The 23,452-nt window shown below is 41.4% G+C and overlaps 1 protein-coding gene across 2 annotated transcripts in view; it reads right to left on the reverse strand.

Moving 5' to 3' along the window:
* dachd (dachshund d) overlaps positions 1-21,409 on the reverse strand; it is a 348,937-nt gene extending 327,528 nt beyond the window's left edge. Inside the window, exon 1 of one of the 2 annotated variants that reach the window (XM_029703673.1) lies at positions 20,536-21,409. In XM_029703673.1, coding sequence (XP_029559533.1) covers positions 20,536-21,080 — 545 coding nt within the window. In that variant the 5' untranslated portion in view covers positions 21,081-21,409. The remainder of the gene's footprint in view (positions 1-20,535) is intronic. The other variant, XM_029703674.1, reaches the window with a different exon arrangement.
* Between the last annotated feature and the right edge of the window lie 2,043 nt (positions 21,410-23,452).

Consider the following 23,452-nt stretch of genomic DNA (forward strand, 5'->3'; position numbering starts at 1 on the left):
CCTTCTATCCAACCAGGTGTACAGTAGCATGAATCCTCATATCTGATTGGCCAAGGACGTGTGGTTTGACGCAGCTCTATAGATTTCCTCCAGCAGAGTTGGGTGTCACGTCTCCGAGGACCCGACTGTCACTCTTTAAGAGGGAAATAATAGCCGGGTGCCATGGTTACTGTAGTGGTGGCACAGGTGTTTCTTAAAAAGGGTTTGCAGTTAAAACAACAAAGTTACACTCCTCCTCTCTATCCCTTCTCCCCTGTAGAAGACAAGAAAGACAGAGATACCGAGTGAGAGATACTGTAGATAGAGAGTCAATGATAGGTGAAAATGTGCTGACCCGGTATATGGATACCCTGTTCATAATAGCTACAGGTGTCCCTTGTGCGGTCAGAGGCAACTTTGGGTGATAGTGATGTTTTCCATACAGCTAGCTGACTGGCTGCAGATGTGAACATTTTCCTAATTATCATTCGTACATGTTGTTTGTCACATACTGTTCATTTGGAGCATTGTAACCCATTGGATGATGTTTACTTGTTATCAGTGCTGTGTTTTGGTGTGAATGTTGGTATCCAACTATTACTTTGTATTATATATATTTTTTTTTATCTCAAAACTTTCATCCAGGATTTGATTTGCTACTGAACAATGAAGAGATTTGAAATTGGTGTGAGCCAAGTCTAGTTCTACATTTCTTTTGCACTACTTTGAAACAAACACATTTTAAGGGCTCAGTGAAAACGACATAGTAGATGACATCGTTTTCCGCCCTCTCCTCTCTTCTTCTGTTGTTAGCTTCAGGATCCACTGCCTCCAACAGTATCTATTAAAGCCCCCGATTGTTATTTAATCTTTACCTGGCACTCGTATGGAAAAGGCCTGGAGCTAATGACACCTGAGACCAGCACCACATTCTATGGTTGTTCAAAGGATCTGCTCCTCCTGACAAAAACAACAAAAAACACACCAAGAAAAGCACCCACGAAGCTATTCATGTGAAGAGTGAAGACTCAAATCCGCCTAGACCGCAGATTCAAAACAGTTTATTCAAGTCAATTTGGGTGTTAACTAATGACATTCACAAATTATGTTTTGGTTTGTGGAGATGATGATTCTCTATGGAAGCTGCTGTCAGGAGACTCTGTAGTGTGTGGTAAAAGACTCCACAAGGTTCCATAGAGATACTTAAATGGTTATGTCAGAGAAGCCATTGTTTGGAGAATATATTGGCACGGGTGTTGTTAGGCCCAAGAGAAAGTATCGGGCATTTTCACTTGTATACAACAGTTACCAAGATATTCAAATAATGATTAACATATTTTCATAAAATTGTTATTTTGATGAATTTATTCAAACTATTTCATCCTTACACAAGATATAGTCCAGAAACAAATCTAGGGTTGCGACCCAAGCCGGCTGATCGTTCGTTCTATTGGTTCGGTTGCCAGAGACGCGACCCAGTCATTCAGTCTTTTTGTTCTGTATATATGGACGCGACCCAGTCGTTCGTTCTAAATGTTCCATTGCCATACTGGCTGGCAACGTTCTTATCCCTTGCTTGCTAGCTAGCCAACTATGGCTAACTTAGTCACGTCAAACAGTGCCGACAGAATAACAACAGTAGCTGCATTTGTTTAAGCTGTTTTCTAGATTTCGCCTGGCATAGAAAATGTGCTCTCTCGTCAGGACACTGTTGTTCAGAGGAGCTAGCCAACAACACAGATAACACAATCACTTCACACTGAAGCTGGAAAGACTGCAAACTAGTTGAACTTCGTTTCGTTGTACCTTTTTTCAATTCACATTTCTTTGTATATATCCATAAAAATGATGCCAGCTGATTCATGATTTCGACTGGCTGAGAAACACTGCCTGTCTCTCTCTCTCTCGTCCCGACTCCTACATGTTCATTACTATGGGACAGTTAGAGATTGAATTTGAATATTGAAACAATGTTGCGAATGTTGGAGAGACAGACAGCAAGGTTTATACAAATCTCTGCTGTTGAAAAGTAAATGTTAGTATAAAAGAAATGTGAGATAATGTCTAGATGCTTTTTATAGTGGAGATCAAGTTTATAAATTGCCTGGCTGGGCTGATGAGACAGTGGATTGCACAGTCAGATGGAACAGAGTAAATAGGCATTTTAATGTCATAGATTTAGCTGGTGGTAACTTGTGGAATAGACAACGGCTGGAATGAGGTTTTAACCAATCAGCATTCAGGATTAGACCCACCCATTGTATAAACATCAATTAGATCAAAGATGCTAAATACAGATTGTAAATGAGAAGAACGGTAGAGATTGAACCGTGCGGTGAGTGAAAGCCATGGTGGAAGGTAGTGTCAAGGCATAGTGTTGCTACATACAATTCTAATTATATTACTGACCTTACTAATTATCTAGCCTGGTGCCCATCCTTTGTGGTTTCTCTCTTTACTCATCCTCTTCTGAAACATGATGATGTAGCCTATCTCCGACCTCATATTTTGGACCAGCTGAAATAAAAAACCTAAGGCGATTTGGACGAACGTTCCCAAAAATATTTATTGAAGGCTATACAACCTTCTCTGTCTGTTGTAACGGATATTAACGTTGCACAAGCAGGATGCTGTCCCTACACATTGCATTGGAGCAAAAACAATCAGCGTTTTGTGTGATGTAGGCTAATCTTTATAGTTGCTGGCATATAGTAGCCACTAGCCAGAGTTCCTTCACTTGGGCTTTGCAGTGGGGCAAAAACTGTGTTTTAACCACTCAATGATCATGCAAGTACCGCACGAGTAGGCTACCTAGCTGTTCCGCCTCTAATGGTCGAGTTTGTTTTGCGTCACCCAGCGCCAGTGCACTGTTATTCCTTACGTCGTTTGTCAACGACTGCTTTAGACTGCCTATTATTTGTGATGATAATTTCCATAGTTATGCTGTCATATTGTGGTGAGATATGCAGAAAAAAATAACATTGACAAATAAAAAGTATCGTAATTGTTTTTTTTTCACCCCTTTTTCTCCCCAATTTCCTGTTATCTAAATTGGTAGTAGTTACAGTCTTGTCTCATCGCTGCAACTCCCGTTCGGACTCGGGAGAGGCGAAGGTAGAGAGCCATGCGTCCTCCGAAACACAACCCAACCAAGCCGCACTGCTTCTTGACACAATGCCCATTTAACCTGGAAGCCAGCTGCACCAATGTGTAGGAGGAAACACCGTACACCTGGCGACCGTGTCAGCGTGCACTGCGCCCGGCCCGCCACAGGAGTCGCTAGTGTGCAATGAGACAAGGACATCCCTGCCAGCCAAACCCTCCCTAACCCGGACGACACTGGGTCAATTGTGCGCCACCCCATGGGCCTCCCGGTCGCGGCCGACTGCGACAGAGCCTGGACTCAAACCCAGAATCTCTAGTGGCACAGCTAGCACTGCGATGCACTCGGGAGGCCAAGTATCGCTATTTTGACTGCCTGTATCTGTCTTGCTTGTGTTTGATATGCTTGCCTAAATATACTGTTACAACAGACAACAAAGTTGATCATGTCTTTTTTGTAGGCTACAACATGGAAAAAAATAACATGAAATCGCGCCTGAGGCATGGAATGCATACTTTTCCCCCCTCCATATCAAGGAGGGGGAAGAGGCAGTGGGAGCAACCTAAAGTAACAGGCGTAAAACAAACACCTGAATGTAGATCTCCTCCATACTGGTCTTGACAAGAAGAAAAAAAAAATGTCTAGGGAGGTTCTCTTCTGCACTGTTCAACCAATCCAGTAAATATGGAGGAGTTGTTATGATGGTGTCGCCTCGTTAACGTCCAAAAGCAGATGTCGTGTCACAGGCTCTCTTTCCATTTCCCTGAAAACCGGAACATCCGGTTGTTGGGGACTTGGCCAAGGCAGCAGCAGAGTGGGCAGCAGCTACATAAATCACTAATGTGATTTTTTTATCTCTAGGTTTTGCTTTCATACTTTTTCGGGCTAACTGGCATTAGTGCGGCAGCCTACGCTTTGGGGGGTAACTTTACACACGCCAAAGAGCCTACACGCCAATCGCCAAATGCTTTTGGGAACTGGCAGAAAAAGTTCATGTCGATCCATTCCACTGAGGTAAAAAGGACGAGTTTAATTCAATAAAAGAATAGCTGTGAAATGGAGAGTTGAAAATAAAGAGAAGGTAGGGCAAGAAAAGTAATGTTTGGGAAATATTTGGAGTGATGATTGTGAGGTGCTATACAAATTCCACAGTCACAAGACCGGAACTTCAAATAGGCCTATGGCAAGTAAAGGGAACTGTAGCCTACTGTTCAGATGGGTTAAATGGAAACTGAAATCTGGAAACTGACTCTAGGTCTATAACCTCTCACATAGTCTTAATATTAACTGCTGCAGAATTAAGTATTTCTTGCAGTAAATTGATACAACAAATGTACATTTTGACTCGGGAACAGAAATATGATTTATTTATTTCAGCATCTTATGCGAATGCACAATTAGGGATCATCAGTAGAGGTACAATCTTTATCAGCATCATAAAAGACGAAAGCATTTCAACCACATAAAATATGCATCCAAGCCACAAAATGAAATCTTATCAGAAACATGTTGGGTCATTTTCAAAGCTTTCTATTTCCTTACAACCGGTCAAACTGATGTCATTTGGATCAAGAAATTTTGCACTTTCTAAAATGATCCCTAAACGTCTTTGCTCCATGAAAGAAGCAGATATGACAGAGAACTTTACCAATGTCAACTAGATTGAAGCATTCATTCTATACATTTATGACATTATTCTGGTGATTAAGGGTGTATTTAGTCTTCTAAAGCAACATATAATGACAGAAGAGAAGCTGCATGCATCTGATTATCAACAAGCTGACTAACAAATAGCCTACCAAAATATCGTAAATTCTAAGCAGAAATATGTCTAAATTAGAAAAAATCGTTTCACCGTCCCCGACTGTAGCCTACAGCGCATTTTCTATATTTGCGGGTTAGGGTCGAGAGCTGGCCTCAGACACAAGTCTCCGGAACCGCAGCCACTCCTTTTTTTTTACTAGGACAGTTAGACGGCTCATCAGGCACGTGCACGGATATGGCTCTACCTGTGTGCACATGCCCCTTTGCCCTTCCAGTCTCCAAAGTGCTCTTTTTGGTGGTGGTATAATTTCCCCCAAAATGTTTTGTGATTGTTCTTTGGAACCAACTGCCAGCAAGTTGTCATCAAATTCACCAACCCCACCCTGTCCATTGATCTGCCCTATACGGAGCTCACGCGCGGAGGGTTGCACCTTTTTCCCCAGTCTGACCCGTGTAGAGATTGTGCATGCCGGTATCCAAACATGCATGTCTTGGGAGATGCAGTCACCGGTGAAGTGTGTAGCTAGCTACCTAGTTTAAATATCAACAGTGCTGCCACAGCAGCATAACATTTGATTATCAATTGATTTAGCATACATCATCATCAAAATTCAATCTGGTTGGCTGATATGCGTAGCAAAGAGAGGCAGAACGACAGAGAGGTAAATCACAATCAGGATAAGAAATCGAGCTAGCTAACTAGCAGATTTACAATGGTCAGCTGATAGCTCACCCTCTTTTCCCGAAGTCAATCATGTCTTTATGAGGCACCGTAACTAGCTTGCTTACAATTTGTGATGACGAGGAAGTTATTGTAGAAATAAATACACCCCCCCCCCAAAAAAATACTAAATAAAAAAAATGTTAAAAAAAAATCGCTGTTATGAATGTTATGAATTTCGATAATTTTTTTTAATTTCGAATTTTTTATGTTATGAATTTCGAGATATGAATTATGAAAGGTTTTATTTTTTCAAGCTGGGCGGAGGGTTCCCTGCAGCTCATGGTGTTATGATTGAGTAGGAGAAGTTTGCCTTGTCCTTCACTAATTTCCTGACCTAATTGCCGATTTGGACAACGCACAATTTAAAGGTAATTTCCAACATTTACCATTGAATACCGCCCTAAATCAAAACAACCTAACAACCACAAAAGTCACCTGACATTTGAGTATAGTGGGGAAAAGGTGGACATGCAATAAGCACATCCAAGACATATAACTCAAACCAGTAAATAATTAATTATAATAATTCGATTGCTGACAATGAGTGTCCTGTACAGTAAGATACAGATCTATGATACAAAACAATTTCACTTTTAATTTACAAAACAAAATTATATTACCACCCTCCCTATATGCACAAGCTTACTCTGACCACAATAACACAGAATAAAATTATCTTCATTAAAATGGCATTACTGAATTACAGAATTCTAACCAAGTACAAAGAGCCTTTATGTCCGATGACATTCTCTTGCTTTATTACACTCCACATTAATAAGGAGGGGAAGACCCTTAGGATGCGTTCCAAATAGCACCCAAATCCCTTTATAGTGTACTATTTTGGTCAAAAGTAGTACACTCGTCTACACAGGGTGCCATTTGGGACCCATGGGCTCTGGTCAAAGGAACTGCACTATATAGGGAATAGGGTTCAATTTGGGACAAAGGGCTCTGGTCAAAGTAATGTACTATATAGGGAACAGGATGTCATTTGGGATATATTCTTAGTATCCAGCGCAGGGTGAAAATAGAAACATTGATACTATACTGCAGGAATAACATTGGAGTGTTTATTCAGGAGAAGAGTCGTACCTGATAGCCACTCTGCAGAATTGAAGAGGGGGAGGAGGAGAAGAGAAAGAGGAGGGAGTAAGAAAAAACAAGAGGAAATTTGCAGAATCCCATCTGAGATTCCATCCCTGATGGGTTCTTCTTCCTGTCAAGTGAGACGAGAAATGAAGCCGGAGAAATTAACTCCTGATACGGCCACGGTGAATTAGACAGAGAGAGGGGGGGAGACAGAGAGTGAGAGAAAGTGTGTGTGTGTGTGTGTGTGTGTGTGTGTAAAAGAGAGAGAGACAGAGAGTATGTGTGTGAGAGGGAAAGGGAGGGGAAGAAAAAAAGAAACGCAACCAACGCTACACACTTTTCAAGCATTCCAGCCTTGTCATTTTCAATGTTCTGCTCTTTGGACATGCTTGTATTCAGATTCCACTACATCTATTCCTCATATCAATCCTAATTAGACAATCTGGGCCCGCGAAGGATGGGCGTGCGCTTATTTGCATAAATTAATCCTAAATACTCAGTGATACATATTTCCAAATGCATTTGTACAATTATCTTTTCATCCTTAGGGCAAAAGTATTAATATGATTAGGCAATAAATATTTTTTTAAAGGGAGGAAATAGGAGAAAACCAGCAAGTGCACAATCTTTTTAAACTCTTCAGCTTTGGGCTATATGAAAAATTAATTAATTTTGCAGGAAAATCAATTTCTCTACGTGACCACATCAGAGGCTAGGGCCCCGGCATTCATTCTCCAATCAGGAAATCTCATCTGCTCTCCTCTAACTTCTGTCACTAGCGTTTAGCATCCTGGAACAAGCACCAGTGACTTCTACCATGGCTCTCTAAATGCACCAGTAATGTGATGAGTATGTTGCCTAAAGAGAGGCCAGAGAGTACTAGCATTTAGCATCCTGGAACAAGCACCAGTGACTTCTACCATGGCTCTCTAAATGTACCAGTAATGTGATGAGTATGTTGCCTAAAGAGAGGCCAGAGAGTACTAGCATTTAGCATCCTGGAACAAGCACCAGTGACTTCTACCATGGCTCTCTAAATGTACCAGTAATGTGATGAGTATGTTGCCTAAAGAGAGGCCAGAGATTACTAGCATTTAGCATCCTGGAACAAGCACCAGTGACTTCTACCATGGCTCTCTAAATGCACCAGTAATGTGATGAGTATGTTGCCTAAAGAGAGGCCAGAGAGTACTGAGCTGAGCAGAGCTCAAGGGAAAAAAAGAGAGTTAGTCGGTCTCAGCTGTGGATCAGAGAGTGAAATATCATATAACGAAACTAGTTCAATCCAGTTTGATAATTCAATTCGATGGATCGGTTTAATAAAAACAGTCCCCGGTGTCTAAATATCTTTTGAGGGATTTCAACTTAAAAAGAGAAAAGTTGCATTCCTTCAATGTATTCACATATTCAGAATGGAAAATCATGATATTAAAACAGGTATAGATGCATCAATTTTTAGCGGTACTTAGTAATTTTGTAAAAGGATCTGGCATCCTGGACACAACGGTACTTGTGCTACTAACTAAAGCCCATCCATCCAGTGAAAGCATGCAAATAGACTAAGCGCCTGGACAGCTTCTGCATCCAACAGGCAAATAAACAATGCAAGCCTCTTCACCATGCAAATAAGCATAAATCCAGCAATGATATTAGCCAAATATCAAACAAAGCCTTCCTTTTGAAAAGATAACATGTAAAACTTGGATAAATGTTCACATATGAATTTGTATTTTTAAAGGCCCAGTGACTTTCCTGTGTTTTATATATACACTCACTGGACAATTTATCAGGTACACCAACTCGTTGACAGTGAGTCACGTGGCCATGGCTTGCCAAATAAAGCAAGCAGACAGGCATCGAGGCATTCAGTTACTGTTCGACTGAACATTAGAATGGGCAAAACGAGTGACCATCGCAGAATGCACAACTTGTTGGTCCTTGTCATGGATGGCCTATTGCAGCAGACGACCGTACCGGGTTCCACTCCTATCAGCTAAAAACATGAAGAAGCGGCTCCAGTGGGCACGCAATCACCAACGCTGGACAATTGAGGAGTGGAAAAACATTGCCTGGTCCAACAAATCCCAGATCCTGTTGCATCATGCTGATGAATGAGTCAGGATTTGGTGTAAGCAGCATGAGTCCACGGCCCCATCATGCCTGGTGTTACCAATTACCAATTTGTATGTCGCTCTGGATAAGAGTGTCTGCTAAATTACGTAAATATAAATGGTGTCAACAGAACAGGCTTGTGGCAGTGATGTAATGTAATAGTGTGGGGAATGTTTTCCTGGCACGTCTTAGGTCCCTTGATACCAGTTATGCAACATTTCCATGCCCTGAAGAATTCAGGCTGTTCTGGAGGCAAAGCGGAGTCCGACCCGGTATTAGATGGGTTTACCTAATAAACTGGCCACTGAGTGTAAAGTTGAAGTCGGAAGTTTACATACACTTAGGTTGGAGTCATTAAAAGTCATTTTTTAACCACTCCAAATTTCTTGTTAACAAACTATAGTTTTGGCAAGTCAGTTAGGAAATCTACTTTGTGCATCTACTTTGCGCATGACACAAGTCATTTTTCCAACAATTGTTTACAGACACATTATTTCACTTATAATTCACGGTATTCACGGTATCACTGTGAAGAAGTCAGAAGTTTACATACACTAAGTTAACTGTGCCTTTAAACAGCTTGGAAAATTCCAGAAAATTATCTCAAGGCTTTAGAAGCTTCTGATATGCTAATTGACATCATTTGAGTAAATTGGAGGTGTACCTGTGAATGTATTTCAAGGTCTACCTTCAAACTCAGTGCCTCTTCGCTTGACATCATGGGAAAATCAAAAGAAATCAGACAAGACCTCAGAAATAAAATTGTAGACCTCCACAAGTCTGGTTCAACCTTGGGAGCAATTTCCAAATGCCTGAAGGTACCACGTTCATCTGTACAAACAATAGTACGCAAGTATAAACACCATGGGACCACGCAGCCGTCATACCGCTCAGGAAGGAGACGCGTTCTGTCTCCTAGAGATGAACGTACTTTGGTGTGAAAAGTGCAAATTAATCCCAGAACAGCAAAGGACCTTGTGAAAATGCTGGAGGAAACAGGTACAAAAGTATCTACGTATATCCACAATAAAACGAGACCTATATCAACATAACCTGAAATGCCGCTCAGCAAGGAAGAAGCCACTGCTCCAAAGCCAGACTACGGTTTGCTACTGCACATGGGGACAAAGATCGTACTTTTTGGAGAAATGTCCTCTAGTCTGATGAAACAAAAATAGAACTGTTTGGCCATAATGACCATCGTTATATTTGGAGGAAAAAGGGGGAGGTTTGCAAGCCGAAGAACACCATCCCAACCATGAAGCACGGGGGTGGCAGCATCATGTTGTGATGGTGCTTTGCTGCAGGTGGGAATGGTGCACTTCACAAAATAGATGGCATCATGAAGAGGAAAATGATGTGGATATATTGAAGCAACATCTCAAGACATCAGTCAGCAAGTTAAAGCTTGGTCGCAAATGGGTCTTCCAAATGGACAATGACTCCAAAGTTGTGGCAAAATGGCTTAAGGACAACAAAGTCAAGGTATTGGAGTGGCCATCACAAAGCTCTGACCTCAATCCCATTGAAAATTTGTGGGCAGAACTGAAAAAGCGCGTGTGAGCAAGGAGGCCTACAAACCTGACTCAGTTACACCTGCTCTGTCAGGAGGAATGGGCCAAAATTCAACCAACTTATTGTGGGAAGCTTGTGGAAAGCTACCCGAAATGTTTGACCCAAGTTAAACAATTTAAAGGCAATGCTATCAAATACTAATTGAGTGTATGTAAACTTCTGACCCACTGGGAAAGTGACGAAAGAAATAAAAGCTGAATAAATCAATCATTCTACTATTATTCTGACATTTCACATTCTTAAAATAAAGTGGTGATCCTAACTGACCTAAGACCGGGTATTTTTACTTGGATTAAATGTCAGGAATTGTGAAAAACTGAGTTTAAATGTATTTGGCTAAGGTGTATGTAAATGTATTTGGCTAAGGTGTATGTAAATGTGTATGTAAACTTCCGACCTCAACTGTATATTTCCACACTATGCGGTTGGAATAATACTATAAAATTGTGAAAATTATGATTATGCCCATTTAGTTTAAGGGCTGTTTGAAAAAACCACCTGAAGTTTCAGCCTGTTTTGGTGGAATGGACTTTTGGTCTGCCGTGTGACATCACCAGGTGGTAAATTAGTTAATAGACCAACAAGAAATAGAGTTCCAAACCTCTCTGCCAGCTAGTTTTCCCATTTTCCCCTCCCCACTCAGACCACTCCTAGCAAAATTGTTGCTTGAGAAATTGCTCTTGCTAAGAAGCAATTTTTGTTTATTTTTGACCATTATAATTGAAAACAATCACATTAAGGTACTTAATTAATAACGCAGAAAAAACACAGTGCGAGAGTGGAATTTCAATTGTGTTTTTAACAAACCTTTAAACCTCTCTCTCTCATCAGGCATCTGTCACTCTGCTGTTTTGTAAGTTATTATCGCCTCGGCTCCCTGTTGGATGTGGTTGCCGGGTGACGGGTATCTTAGCACCCACTCAGACTGGGGAGCGATTTGAATCGCATCCAGAAATCTCCCCTGAGTACCTGTAAACACAACCGTGCCTCGTCGAAAACAAATATATTAGAAGAGAGAGCTCAGTCAAGAGAAAGGAGGGAGAGGGTAGACAAGCTGGTACCCTTATACCACACTGAGCACTAACCAAAACAATTACCGTCATTTGCAAATATGTTTGTTTAGGCGTAAACACCCCAAAATAAGACAGAGATGATGTCTGTTTATCCCATCAATAAAGCTGTAACATATCACTGAACCTTAAGAGAGAGGGATGACGTCTGTTTATCCCATCAATGCCACTCTACCATATCACTGAACCTAAACTTCACCACCATTTATCTAACATCTCAGACTTAAAAGAAGAGGAAACATTTGACTTTAAAAGGGAAGGGGAAAATGTATTTAAAAATGGTGTGTAAGTGAAAAGCAAGTCCCATTCCCAACGGTGGACCAAAGCGTCATCTGGAGTGTTAGTGTGTCTAACCTTCAGGGGTAGACAATGATTGTCAATTAACCGCTGCATTTCTGCCCCGCCACCGGATAGCCTGCCTCTAACTGAACCATCTAATGAGAGAGCTGTGATAGCTGTGATAGGCAGTGTGCCAATTCCCCTGTGTTATAATAACCTTTTCCCAGAGTTCAAGTGTCACAGTCGGTACTGAAAAGCCCTCTCTGTTCCCCAAGGGTGGAAGCAAAAGGGAAAACAAGTCGCTGAAGTATGATGGGGCTTCTTCTCATGGGCCTGGTGTCATAATAATATACAGTACGGGGAAAAGGATATTAGCTGACCTAGGATCTGTGTCTGTGTGAAGGATTAGGAGTGGTATTGTTAGATGGGGGTGAGATAAGGGTTATTACTACTGACCTAGGATCTGTGTCTGTTTTATTTATTTTTATTTAACCTTTATTTTGACAGGGAGTCAATGCTGACACCAAGGTCTCTTTTCCAGATGAGCCCTATATAGCACCACAATACACATCAAAATACAATAAACACATTAAACTACACATCAAATCAGATTGTATTGGTCACATACAAGTGTTCAGCAGATATTATTGTGGGTGTAACGAAATGCTTGCGTTCCTAGCTCCAACAGTGCAGTAATATCTAACACGTAATATCTAACAATTTCACAATACACACAAATCTAAGTAAAGGAATGGAATTAAAAATATATAAATATATGGACGAGCAATGTCAGTGGCACAGATACAGTAAAATAGAATAGAATATAGTATATACATTGAGATGAGTAATGCTAAAATATATAAACATTATTAAAGTGACTAGCGATCCATTATTAAAGTGGCCAGTGATGTCAAGTCTATGTATATAGGCAGCAGCCTCTAAGGTGCTAGTGATGGCTATTTAACAGTCTGATGGCCTTGAGATAGAAGCTGTTTCTCAGTCTCTCAGTCCCAGCTTTGATGCACCTGTACTGACCTCACCTTCTGGATGATAGCGAGGTGAACAGGCAGTGGCTCGGATGGTTGTTGTCCTTGATAATCTTTTTGGCCTTCCTGTGACATCAGGTGCTGTAGGTGTCCTGGAGGGCAGGTAGTTTGCCCCCGATGATGCGTAGAGGCAGACCGCACCACCTTCTGGAGAGCCCTGCGTTTGAGGGCGGTGTAGTTGCCGTACCAGGCGGTGATAGAGCCCGACAGGATGCTCTCAATTGTGCATCTGTAAAAGTGTGTGAGGGTTTTCGGTGCCAAGTCAAATTTCTTCAGCCTCCTGAGGTTGAGGAGGCGCTGTTGGGTGGACCATTTCAGTTTGTCAGTGATGTGTACGCTATCCACCTTCTCCGGTCCCGTCGATGTGGATAGGGGGATGCTCCCTCTGCTGTTTTCTGAAGTCCACGATCAGCTCCTTTGTTTTGTTGACGTTAAGTGAGAGGTTATTTTCCTGACACCACACTCCCAGGGCCCTCCCCTCCTCCCTGTAGGCTGTCTGTTGGTAATCAAACCTACTACTGTTGTGTCGTCTGCAAATTTGATAACTGAGTTGGAGGCGTGTGTGGCCACGCAGTCATGGGTGAACAGGGAGTACAGGAGGGGGATGAGAATGCACCCTTGTATTGAGGATCAGTGAAGTGGAGATGTTGTTTCCTACCTTCACCACCTGGGGGTGGCCCGTCAGGAAGTCTAGGACCCAGTTGCACAGGGCGGGGTTCAGACCCAGGGCCTCGAGCTTAATGATGAGCGGATTCATATACAAGTTGTTATACACAACAATACACAAAAACCTCAACACAATCATAAAACACAGACACATTCTTCAGTAAAAGGGTCCACTAACAACTGTCTGAAATGCCTGAGAGGCACCAATTCCTCCAATTCTAAAGTGTATTGTAGATCATTCCACACACAAGGTGCAAGGAAACCAAAGGCTGATCTACCTAACTCTCTAGAAACCAAAGGAGTCTCCAGTGTTAACCAACATTGTGAATGGGTTTGATAACTTGTCGTTTTAAATCTTAACAGTGATGTTAGGTAGGTAGGAAGTTTGTGGAGCAGGGCTTTGTAAACAAAAAAAGCATAATGATGTGATCTATGTGACTTCAAAGAGGTGCAGACAACCTGTTGGTAAAGAATACAGTGATGAGTAATAAAACTGTCTCCTGTGATAAAACAAAGGGCGCTATGAAAAATGGTATGAAAAATGGTATCCAAGGGTTTAAGAGTAGAGGCAGCTGCACTTTGATAAATAGTATCACTATAATCAACAACAGGCATGTTGACTGCACAATCTGCTTCCTGCTGACTAGAGAGAGACAAGATCTGGTTCTGTCAAATAAAGCCCACTTTAAATCTTTCTTAACAAGCTTAGTCGTATGTTTTTTTTATGATAAATCAGTCAATCCAAATACCAAAATAGTTGTATGCAGGTTCTCGTTCAATTATAGAACCATCCAATGAGTGAAGATGTAATCCATCTGTAACAATCTTACGTGAACTTGAAAACAACATGTATTTCGTTTTGCCTGTATTAAGTATGAGCTTTAAATCAGTAAGGGCTTCCTGTACAGCTACAAAATCGGACTGTAGCCTTGTCGCAGCCAGCAGTCGGGCAATTGCGTACATAACAGTATCATCAGCATATAAATGAGATGTATGTGTGAAAGGGAAGGAGTGGTAATCTGGGGTGACAACAGGGACATTATAACTGACCTAGAATCTGTGTATGTGTGAAGGAGCAGGGGTGACAGTAGGGATGTATCATTACTGACCCAGGAACTGTGAAAGAGAAGGGGGAGAGTAGGGATGGAATTGACCCAGGATGTGTCTGTAACCCAGATAATCTGCTGAGATTGTCCCTTGAAAGTGCATGAAGGAGCAGGGGATAATAAATCATTGCACTCTGAACTCAGAAATACATACATCTACAGAAGCCTATGCAGCTCGTCTAGACGTTGACATTGATAGTGATGTAAGTAAGCACACCAATAATCTATCAACTGCTGAGTAATTACCATATTACCAACTTAAATTAATACAAATCTGAAGTAAACACCAAGTAATAAGTGACCTGTTAAAAAAAGTGCCACCAACAAAACCAGTGTATAGTGAAAGCTTCACACCGAGTTACACACCCAAAACATATTCTATCCAATTCAAAATGTTGAAATCTAAAGTGAGCATAATACAAATAGTTGCAACATTTCCACCCAATGTCTGGCCTGGTCTTGTAACAAAGCATGGACCTAGCAGTGACACTGTGTCGCTATTCACACAGTGGCTGAAATGAGATTGGCTGTTGTTTTAACACAATGGGCCCTGGAATGGGAAAAATAGCCATGTGAAATAGTAAGACCTATTGTACAGGAGTATTATGCGCTCCATTGTCAACGAAAACCGCCACTGTATAAAAGACTAGAACATCATTGTGAAAAAGAACTACCGTAATTTCCGGACTATTAAGCGCACCTGAATATAAGCCGCACCCACTGAATTAAAAAAAATATATATTATTTTGAACATAAATAAGCCGCACAGTGCCTACCGGTACATTGAAACAAATTAACTTTACACAGGCTTTAACGAAACACGGCTTGTAACAAAAATAAATAGGCTTTAATGAAACACGGCTTGTAACAAAAAAAATAATAATTTGCAGTAAGCTTTAGTTGTCTTTTTGCACTGAGTCAATTCCTCAAGCTGCTGTTTCCAACGTCTTATCATCGACTCATTAAGACCAAGCTCCCGTGCAGCAGCTCTATTTCCTTTTCCAACAGCCAGATCAATCGCCTTCAACTTGAAAGCTGCATCATATGCATTTCTCCGTGTCTTTGCCATGATGAGGGTGACAAAATGACTACCGTAATCAGAATGATGGGAAGTTTGAGAGCGCTCGATTTAATCTAAACAGTAAACCAAAAAGTTGTTTGACCTTAACCCGTTCGGCAATTTCATTGGTCTAATGAAAGCTTCATGCCGCCAAAAAACTGAGCACGTCACAGAATGTGTTTTTTTGGAGAAAAGAAAATTGAAAGCGGGAAAAATCCATATATTAGCCGCGTCATTGTTTAAGCCGCGAGGTTCAAAGCCTGGGAAAAAAGTTGTGGCTTATAGTCCGGAATTTACGGTATGTCAGGCAGCACTAGTGTTGAGTAAATTGTATCATTGTCCTACACGGGCTACTTTTTTTTGTTCACTAAATAAAAAGCCCACAAATCAGATATTATTTTCACTTTTCAGCATGGATTACCAAACGGTCACACAGGACACGTGCCCTGGGGCCCCCAGATAGCATATGATAGGAAAATATGTAGAATTGAAGGAATTTTGCTTTAAAACTGCAACATTTTCTCTTAGCCTCAAGAATAGCATTATAAAACTGCAAATGTTTCTCTCTGCACCATGGCAAAATGTGTTGAAATGTAGTAAGTTAGCTGATTTACAATGCGGTAGTCAAGCCCTGATTGCTCTGAATTACAACTTCCATGACTGAGCTCCAAACAACAGAAATAGATCAACCAAGTACTGTAAATACAAGCTACTCTTCCTCTCTAGAAGTTAACACCTGACTACATCCAGTGTTTCAAAACCATGACGATGATGGTGTGTGTGTGTATGTGTGTTCTTATGTCTGTCCATGTGTGTATCCCCATCTGTATGCGTACGTGTGTGTGTGTGTGTGTGTGTATCTCCTCTGTGTGGAGCAGAAGAGAGAACCTGGCTGCTTTCCGAGACAATTACAGTGCTCTCTGTGTGCACATAATAGCCCGCCACTTTAGCGTCATTAAAGTGACGCGAGGCTCTGCATTATCCTTTAACCCTCCGGTACCCTGGAATCCCATGGCCATCCCTCTGCTCCCTACCTCGCCGTTCACAACCCGGGGAGTTCAACCACACACTCCGTCACCTGGAGAATACAGGGCAAAGAGGTGGAACACTCATTGGGAAGAGGAACTACAGTGGTCTAGAACCGCTCTAGAACTCTCTTTCTCAATGGGAGGTCGTGGGGGAGAGGTTGTGTAAATACTGCATGGGGACAGAGGGTAAAAGTGAATTGTATGGATGCAGTGTGTGAATGAGAATAGGGTAAAGAGGTAGGATAATGGTGTGCTACTAAAAATAGGGTCAAGATCAGATGTAGAGATGAAATACAGTAGTTTATGAATCCATAGGTATTAACATGTATGCACAACATATCTGAATAGCTAATTGAAAAGAGTCTCAATACACTGATGAAAGCTAATAAAGTAATTTTATAAAAGCCATGCGTTTTCCAACCAAATAAATAACTAAGGAAACAGGGGCCCATACATATGGTCAAATGTCACAAAATGTAATGTCTGCCTATTCTGCTTTATATGCATTGCAAACATCGCTGTGTCTTCCTCAAAATTAATTGTGAGCTAATTCAAATGTACTTTGAAAAATAAATAAAATGTCAGTACATTCATTTCAGTAAATTGATTTAACAGCAGCAGAAAAAGAAAAACATTGTTTTACTATACTGCAAATAACTGAATATTTGTATTCAGACATTTTCACCCACCCATACATTCCAATTTGTTTGTGACAATAAAATGCGTGTGTGTGTGTGTGTGTGTCTTACAGCAAAATGTAATAAAACAATTAACATCATCTTCAGATTCACCAGTAACATTGTGACTAACGATGTGCACAGACTCTCTTGTTTTTACCTAACAGAATATTATAACCCCACTAAAAGATCGATCTCCGCTCATGTTATACTTTCCATCATATTTGCATTTCCACCTCATTTTGCGATGGGAGATCAATATTAAATCAATCATAATGACAGATTAAATGGCATATTTGACCAGACTCAACCCATCCTATCAGATTGAGCAATACATCACAGCATATGAGAACAGGACACTAAAAATGTATTTTAATCAAATATTGATCTGCACCTAAATTTGTCGCCTATAAAATTATCCTACATATTAGCATGGCTGGGATAAAATCCCAAGTGTATTTTGTAATGAGAGATAATGCCTTAAGTAATAAATGGATAAATTACTGGCCATTGAAATAAAAACGTTGGGTGGAACTTGTTGAGTTTGGAGACATTAGGCCTATTACTAATTACAAACATTCCATCAGGTGTGTTTATGTGAAGTTGGTATTTAAATGTAGAATTTGTCATATATTTTATATATATATATATATATATGTCACATTATATATTTCAAATCAATAAGTAAACATAATATATCTATCAACAATGACAGTAGAAGGTTGGATCAGGTGTAATTTGAACTAGGGACAAAAAAAAACGACTGACTTCCCTATGAAAAGTATTTATCCAACTAAAGACAAACAGTACTGTATATTAAGCAATTTGAATCAAATGATTTAAATTCACTATGGTCTAATGTTTTAAAATGTTGTTTAATTCATTTATAGTTCAAATAATTGAAATTACTGCCCCTATGGCTAGGACAGCGGATTTAGGATAACCTACTTTTATTTCAATGTCATTTAAAAATAAAGTAGAGTTAATAGTGAGCTTAATTTAGAGTGGAAATGCGGTTGGGCCCGCACACAGTGGATGAGAGCTTTCCCTTCAGGCAATGGTTTTCAACTTGCTGTGCGTTTTGAGCACTTGAATTTCAGGCTGTGAAATTCCTCACATAGCCTAATTTAGTGACATTTTCCACTGACTCACATGTGACTGTTGCGTTTTAACATTAGTTTGGATTGAGCAAGTCACTGACACAACGTTTAGCAATAGGAATGAATGCAATTGCCATCAACCTGCCCCAACTTTTTCGAGGGGTGCGCCCTCAACATGTTCATCCATGTCTTCCTGTTGAGCCTACTAAAAACTGCATAACAGCATAGGCCAGGGGTTCTTAAACTTTTTCAGCCTGGGACCCAAATTAGAAATGTTGTGTTTTCCTGGGACCCAAACTGAGGAACATATGCATTATCAGTACATTTCATTGCCCTTATCCATAAAACAAATGCAATACAGACAAAAACAAACAACAATGAAATTAAATATTCATATAAATATCTATTCATGTTAATTTTCCCCTGATAAAAACACTCTTACATGTCTGTCTAGGTTGGGGAACTGCAGCTATTAAAATACAATGAATCATTTAATTCTGAACTGGAATAAACGTATTGACCACATCACACAGATGTATATCAGGACACACACACTGGCTTTTTGATCGTGCAACCCTAAGTAAGAGTACAGATAAGAAATTCTGACCTACTGTACATCTTACTGTAGAAATTATTGTTAAAATAATGTCTAGGTTGGAACTGTTACTCTTAAAATAAAATACATATTTTTTATTCTGAACTGGAATAAAGTGATTGATCACATCACACAGATGTAGACCAGAAAACAAACACACAGTCCTAATGAGAGGTGTGTGGCTGGTTGAAGTTTTCAACAAGCATGTCTATTCTGGGCTGTGCTTTAGACAGTGTAACACTGAGGTCATGCTCAGCACTGACACTGTTTCTGTATTTGTTTTTTTAAGTATGTCAGAGTTGAGAACCCTGACTCTGAAAGATATCTACTGCCAAACTGGATCAGAACATCTACTGCTTTCTCAGTCAGGCAGGAGACCGCTTCCTGCTGTAGATGAGGAACCCTGAACTGTGGGAGTGTTTGTCACAAAAAGCATCTTGCTTCAATCAATTTTAACAGTTCCAAGGTAGACTAGTTTTCAACAATAACAATAATTTCTACAGTAAGATGTAGAGTAGGTCTGATCATTTTCCATCTTCATCTGTACTGTTACTAAGGGTTGCACTATCAGTAACTAGCTAGCTTGCGTTGGCTAACGTTAGCTATTATCTGTGTAACGTGACAAGGCCAGGGGATTGTTTTAAAGAGAAACTCACATCGACAATTATGAGAGTTAGTACTCCCTTATTTCTGCTCATCATCACCTGTTATAAAATGACAATGCCTTGCTAGTTGACTTACTTTCCCACAGTCGAAGCCCTGTTTCCTGAAGCAGTCTGCCCTGTTCTGAAAGAAGTCCCTGGGTTTACCGTCATGTTGTGGATGTTTGGTCAGGACGTGTCGCTTTATTAATGTGTTCGTTTCGAGAGACTCATTACTAAGGACTTCCCCACACAAAACACATTGTGGGCGCTCCTCGTTATTTCTCAAAGTCTGTATGAAAGAGAGAGAAACTCGTCCCTGTATTAGCGTTTCGTGACAATTGATCTCATTCAGAACTTGTGCTAGTATAGTCCACTTGATGACAGCGGTGAGTGATGGCGAGTGGGAATGACAAGTCGGTAACTGACAGCGCATCATCTGCTGCTGAACGACAGCGCTGCGTCGTGTGTGTGGCGGGGCGATCTTCAAGACAACCGCAGAGAAAAGATCCGGTGAACCGCAAAGCACATGGGCATCTTCCCTCTCACACAGCTGCCAACCCGAGCAGAGACCGCTGATAAGTAGAGAGCGCAGATGCACTTGGCCAAATCAATTCCAGTGATTAATGAAAGAATTATACATTTACTCTGACACGTCGCGACCCACCAGTAACAGGTCGGCCGTGACCCATACTTTAAGAAAGGCTGGCATAGGCATATTGTCAGATTTGGCACAATAAGAGCATTACAAAATATGACCTAAAGTTTAGTCATTACAGCTAAATGACATGTCAAACATTGACTTCCACACAATGGGAAATGTCTCCCCATCCTTGTTTACTGCGTTTCTACCTTGACGCGCTAAACTTCAACTAGCATGAATAATTTGATGAGATGATCATCCCTCCTGTCTCCACTCACCTGGCATTGGTGCAGTCGTTGTACAGAGTCTCGAAGTCTTTTCTGGAAATGAGTTTGCAGCGGTTGACTCCTGGCTGGATGGCTCCGAGCCCTCGCAGAATGCGGACCTGCTCCACATTGCAGACCACCGGCGTGATCTCCAGTCTCTTCAGCTTGGTGTACACGGTGTGCAGTCCTCCGACCAGGTGCTTCAGAAACAGATCGAAAGCCTGGGGCAGGCAAATGAGTTCGCACCCGTCCACGGTGAAAGACGCCACCTTAGCCCCCCGCAACTCCACCATTTTACACTCGTTGTTCTGCGGGGTGTTCTCAACAGGCGACGGAGTCAAGTATACTGGCTTGCTGGGCAGAGCCCCAGTCGGGGTCAGGATGCCGGGGCTACTGGTGCCGAGGAGCTCCGAGCGGAACAGGTTCTGTCCGGAGGGGGCCATTGAGGGAGACGGGGGTGAAGTTATCGACGGCGGGGAGGTGGTCGCAGAAAGAGTAGAGATCGAAGGCGGCTGGACCAGAGGAGTTGGTGGGATCAAAGCAGCCGGTACGGCCATAGTCACCTAGGGGAAGAAGAGTAAGTTCAAAGTATAAAACCCAGTCCTGCAGAAAAAAAGTGCAGCTGTCGAGAATTTCCAAATGAAATAATCCACGGGAGTTTAGCTCCTCTGATGAGTTGGGGAGTAGAATGATACGCTGAAAAGACGCGGTGAGTGAGGGTTTGGGCTGAGCACGGAGAGACAATGATCAAAGATAGGAGGAGGAATGACCGGAGGAGAATGAGCTGAAAAGTGCGGCTCCACTAGACCGCTAAGCACTATGGATGAGTTGTTGTTGTCACAAGGTACAGAGAGGGAGGAGCTAGGGGACACTGGAAACCTTTGAACAACAGACAGACAACACTGGGCACAAACTGGTCGAATCAACGTTGTTTCAACATCATTTATCAACGTGGAAAATGTGACGTGGAAAATGCATTGGATTTGAAAAACGTAATCAACATTGTTTTGAGGGTGAAATTTCAAGCAAAGGATTATGCAGGGCCGTGCACAGACCTCTCAGGGGACAGGTGCTCAAAATGAAAAAAGGGCAACCCCCGCCCCTCTTGAAAAAAAAATACTCTCGAAATTCATAGCATACCAAATGCCTCTAGCAACAAAAAACAATTTTTTTGTTGCAGAGGCCTATTATTTCTGCAACAACACACTCACTCATCATCACACATTGTAAGTAAGCTAGTTACAGCGCCTCCTAAACACATGATTGGCATTGGGAAAAGAGGGGGGCTATCAGCTGATCATTGATGTTGGTGATTTATGTAGATCTGCTAGTTAGCTAGCTCAATTTATTTTACTGATTTTAATTGAACTCTGTCTTTTTGCCTCTGCTGCGTATATCAGCCAACTAGACCTAATATTGATGATGATGTAGGCTAAATCAAGTGTTAATTAAATGTTATGCTGCTGTGGCAGTACTGCTAATATTTAAACTTGGTAGCTAGCATGGCCATAACTACATATGAGGACACTGATGTCCGGACCTTGGTAATTTTTTCAAATTTGAAACGAAATAAATAACAAAAATATATATTTTGTACACAATAAAGAAAATCAATTATGGGTCAATGTCTAAATTTGCTCCCAGCATTGATCAATGCTCAGAATGCTTATTTTCCTGATCATCAGTGCTATCCGGGATCCTTGGGATGTCCCTACCCTAAACCCTAACCTTCACCATAACCCTTATCTAACCTTAACCTTTAGATTAACTACTTTAAATGTCAACTTAAATGGGATAGGAATGTCCCAAGGTTCCCAGATAGCACAGACCATTCTTGATCTGACTGAGTTGCAAACGTGTGGCATCCTGAACAGTAGTTTGTTCTCTACGTTTGTCTGCGTCCCTGGATTTGCCTCATGGATTCGCTTTTTTAGCAGCAATTTCACTATTCTTTCAAAAGAGTAACTCCCCCCTCACGTGACACAGGTTGGGGGCCTGAGACGTGAAACGAACTACCCAAGCTCGCAAGTATGCAATAGAGACACTGCTTACAGTAGCCACGTTTCCATCCTCAGTTTTCTACAGACGGCTATATCGGTTTTCTACAGACGGCTATATCGGTTTTCTACAGACGGCTATATCAGTTTTCTACAGACGGCTATATCGGTTTTCTACAGACGGCTATATCAGTTTTCTACAGACGGCTATATCGGTCCGCTAATACAGGATTAGACTCTTAGAAAAAAGGGTTACAAAAGGATTCTGTGGCTGTCCCCATAGGAGAACCCTTTTTGGTTCCATGTAGAACCCTCTTTCCACATGGAACCCAAACAGGTTCTACCAGGAACCAAAAGGGGTTCTTCAAAGGGTCCTCCTATGGGGACAGCCGAAGAATAGCAAGGATCTTATTCTGGTGACATGATGATCGATGCTTGACTGCCATTTGACAACAAACAATATTCTTGCTCTTATCCATCATGTAGCCTAGACTAGCCTACCTGCACTGTATCTGCAAGCTGTTGGCTAGAGGACACATGCCAAGACCAAATCAGGCACATTTGCTATTTAATCGGTAGAGTTGAAAATGCAATTGAACTTTAGATTTTTATTCGGTACATGATTGAAAAAGTACATTTTGTGTGCGCTATGCCATCAATCAGCAGGGAAGCAGGTGCAGAAGGTGAGTTTAATAATAAGAAACATGAAGATTATCGAAACAGGAGTAGCTTACTGAACATGAAGACAGAGGCTACTGAGGGCTAAATAAAGGGAGAGAAATCATGGTGATGATGTCCAGGTGTGCATAACGATGATTGCCAGGACCGGTGTTTAGTAGACCGGCGACGTCGATCGCAGGAGTAGGCGTGACAATGCCACCTTTCCAAGTCAGTTCGTCAAATTTCTGCCCTGCTAGATCTGCCCCGGTCAA

The sequence above is a fragment of the Salmo trutta genome, chromosome 20 (assembly GCF_901001165.1).
Source record: "Salmo trutta chromosome 20, fSalTru1.1, whole genome shotgun sequence".
Classification (NCBI taxonomy): domain Eukaryota; kingdom Metazoa; phylum Chordata; class Actinopteri; order Salmoniformes; family Salmonidae; genus Salmo; species Salmo trutta.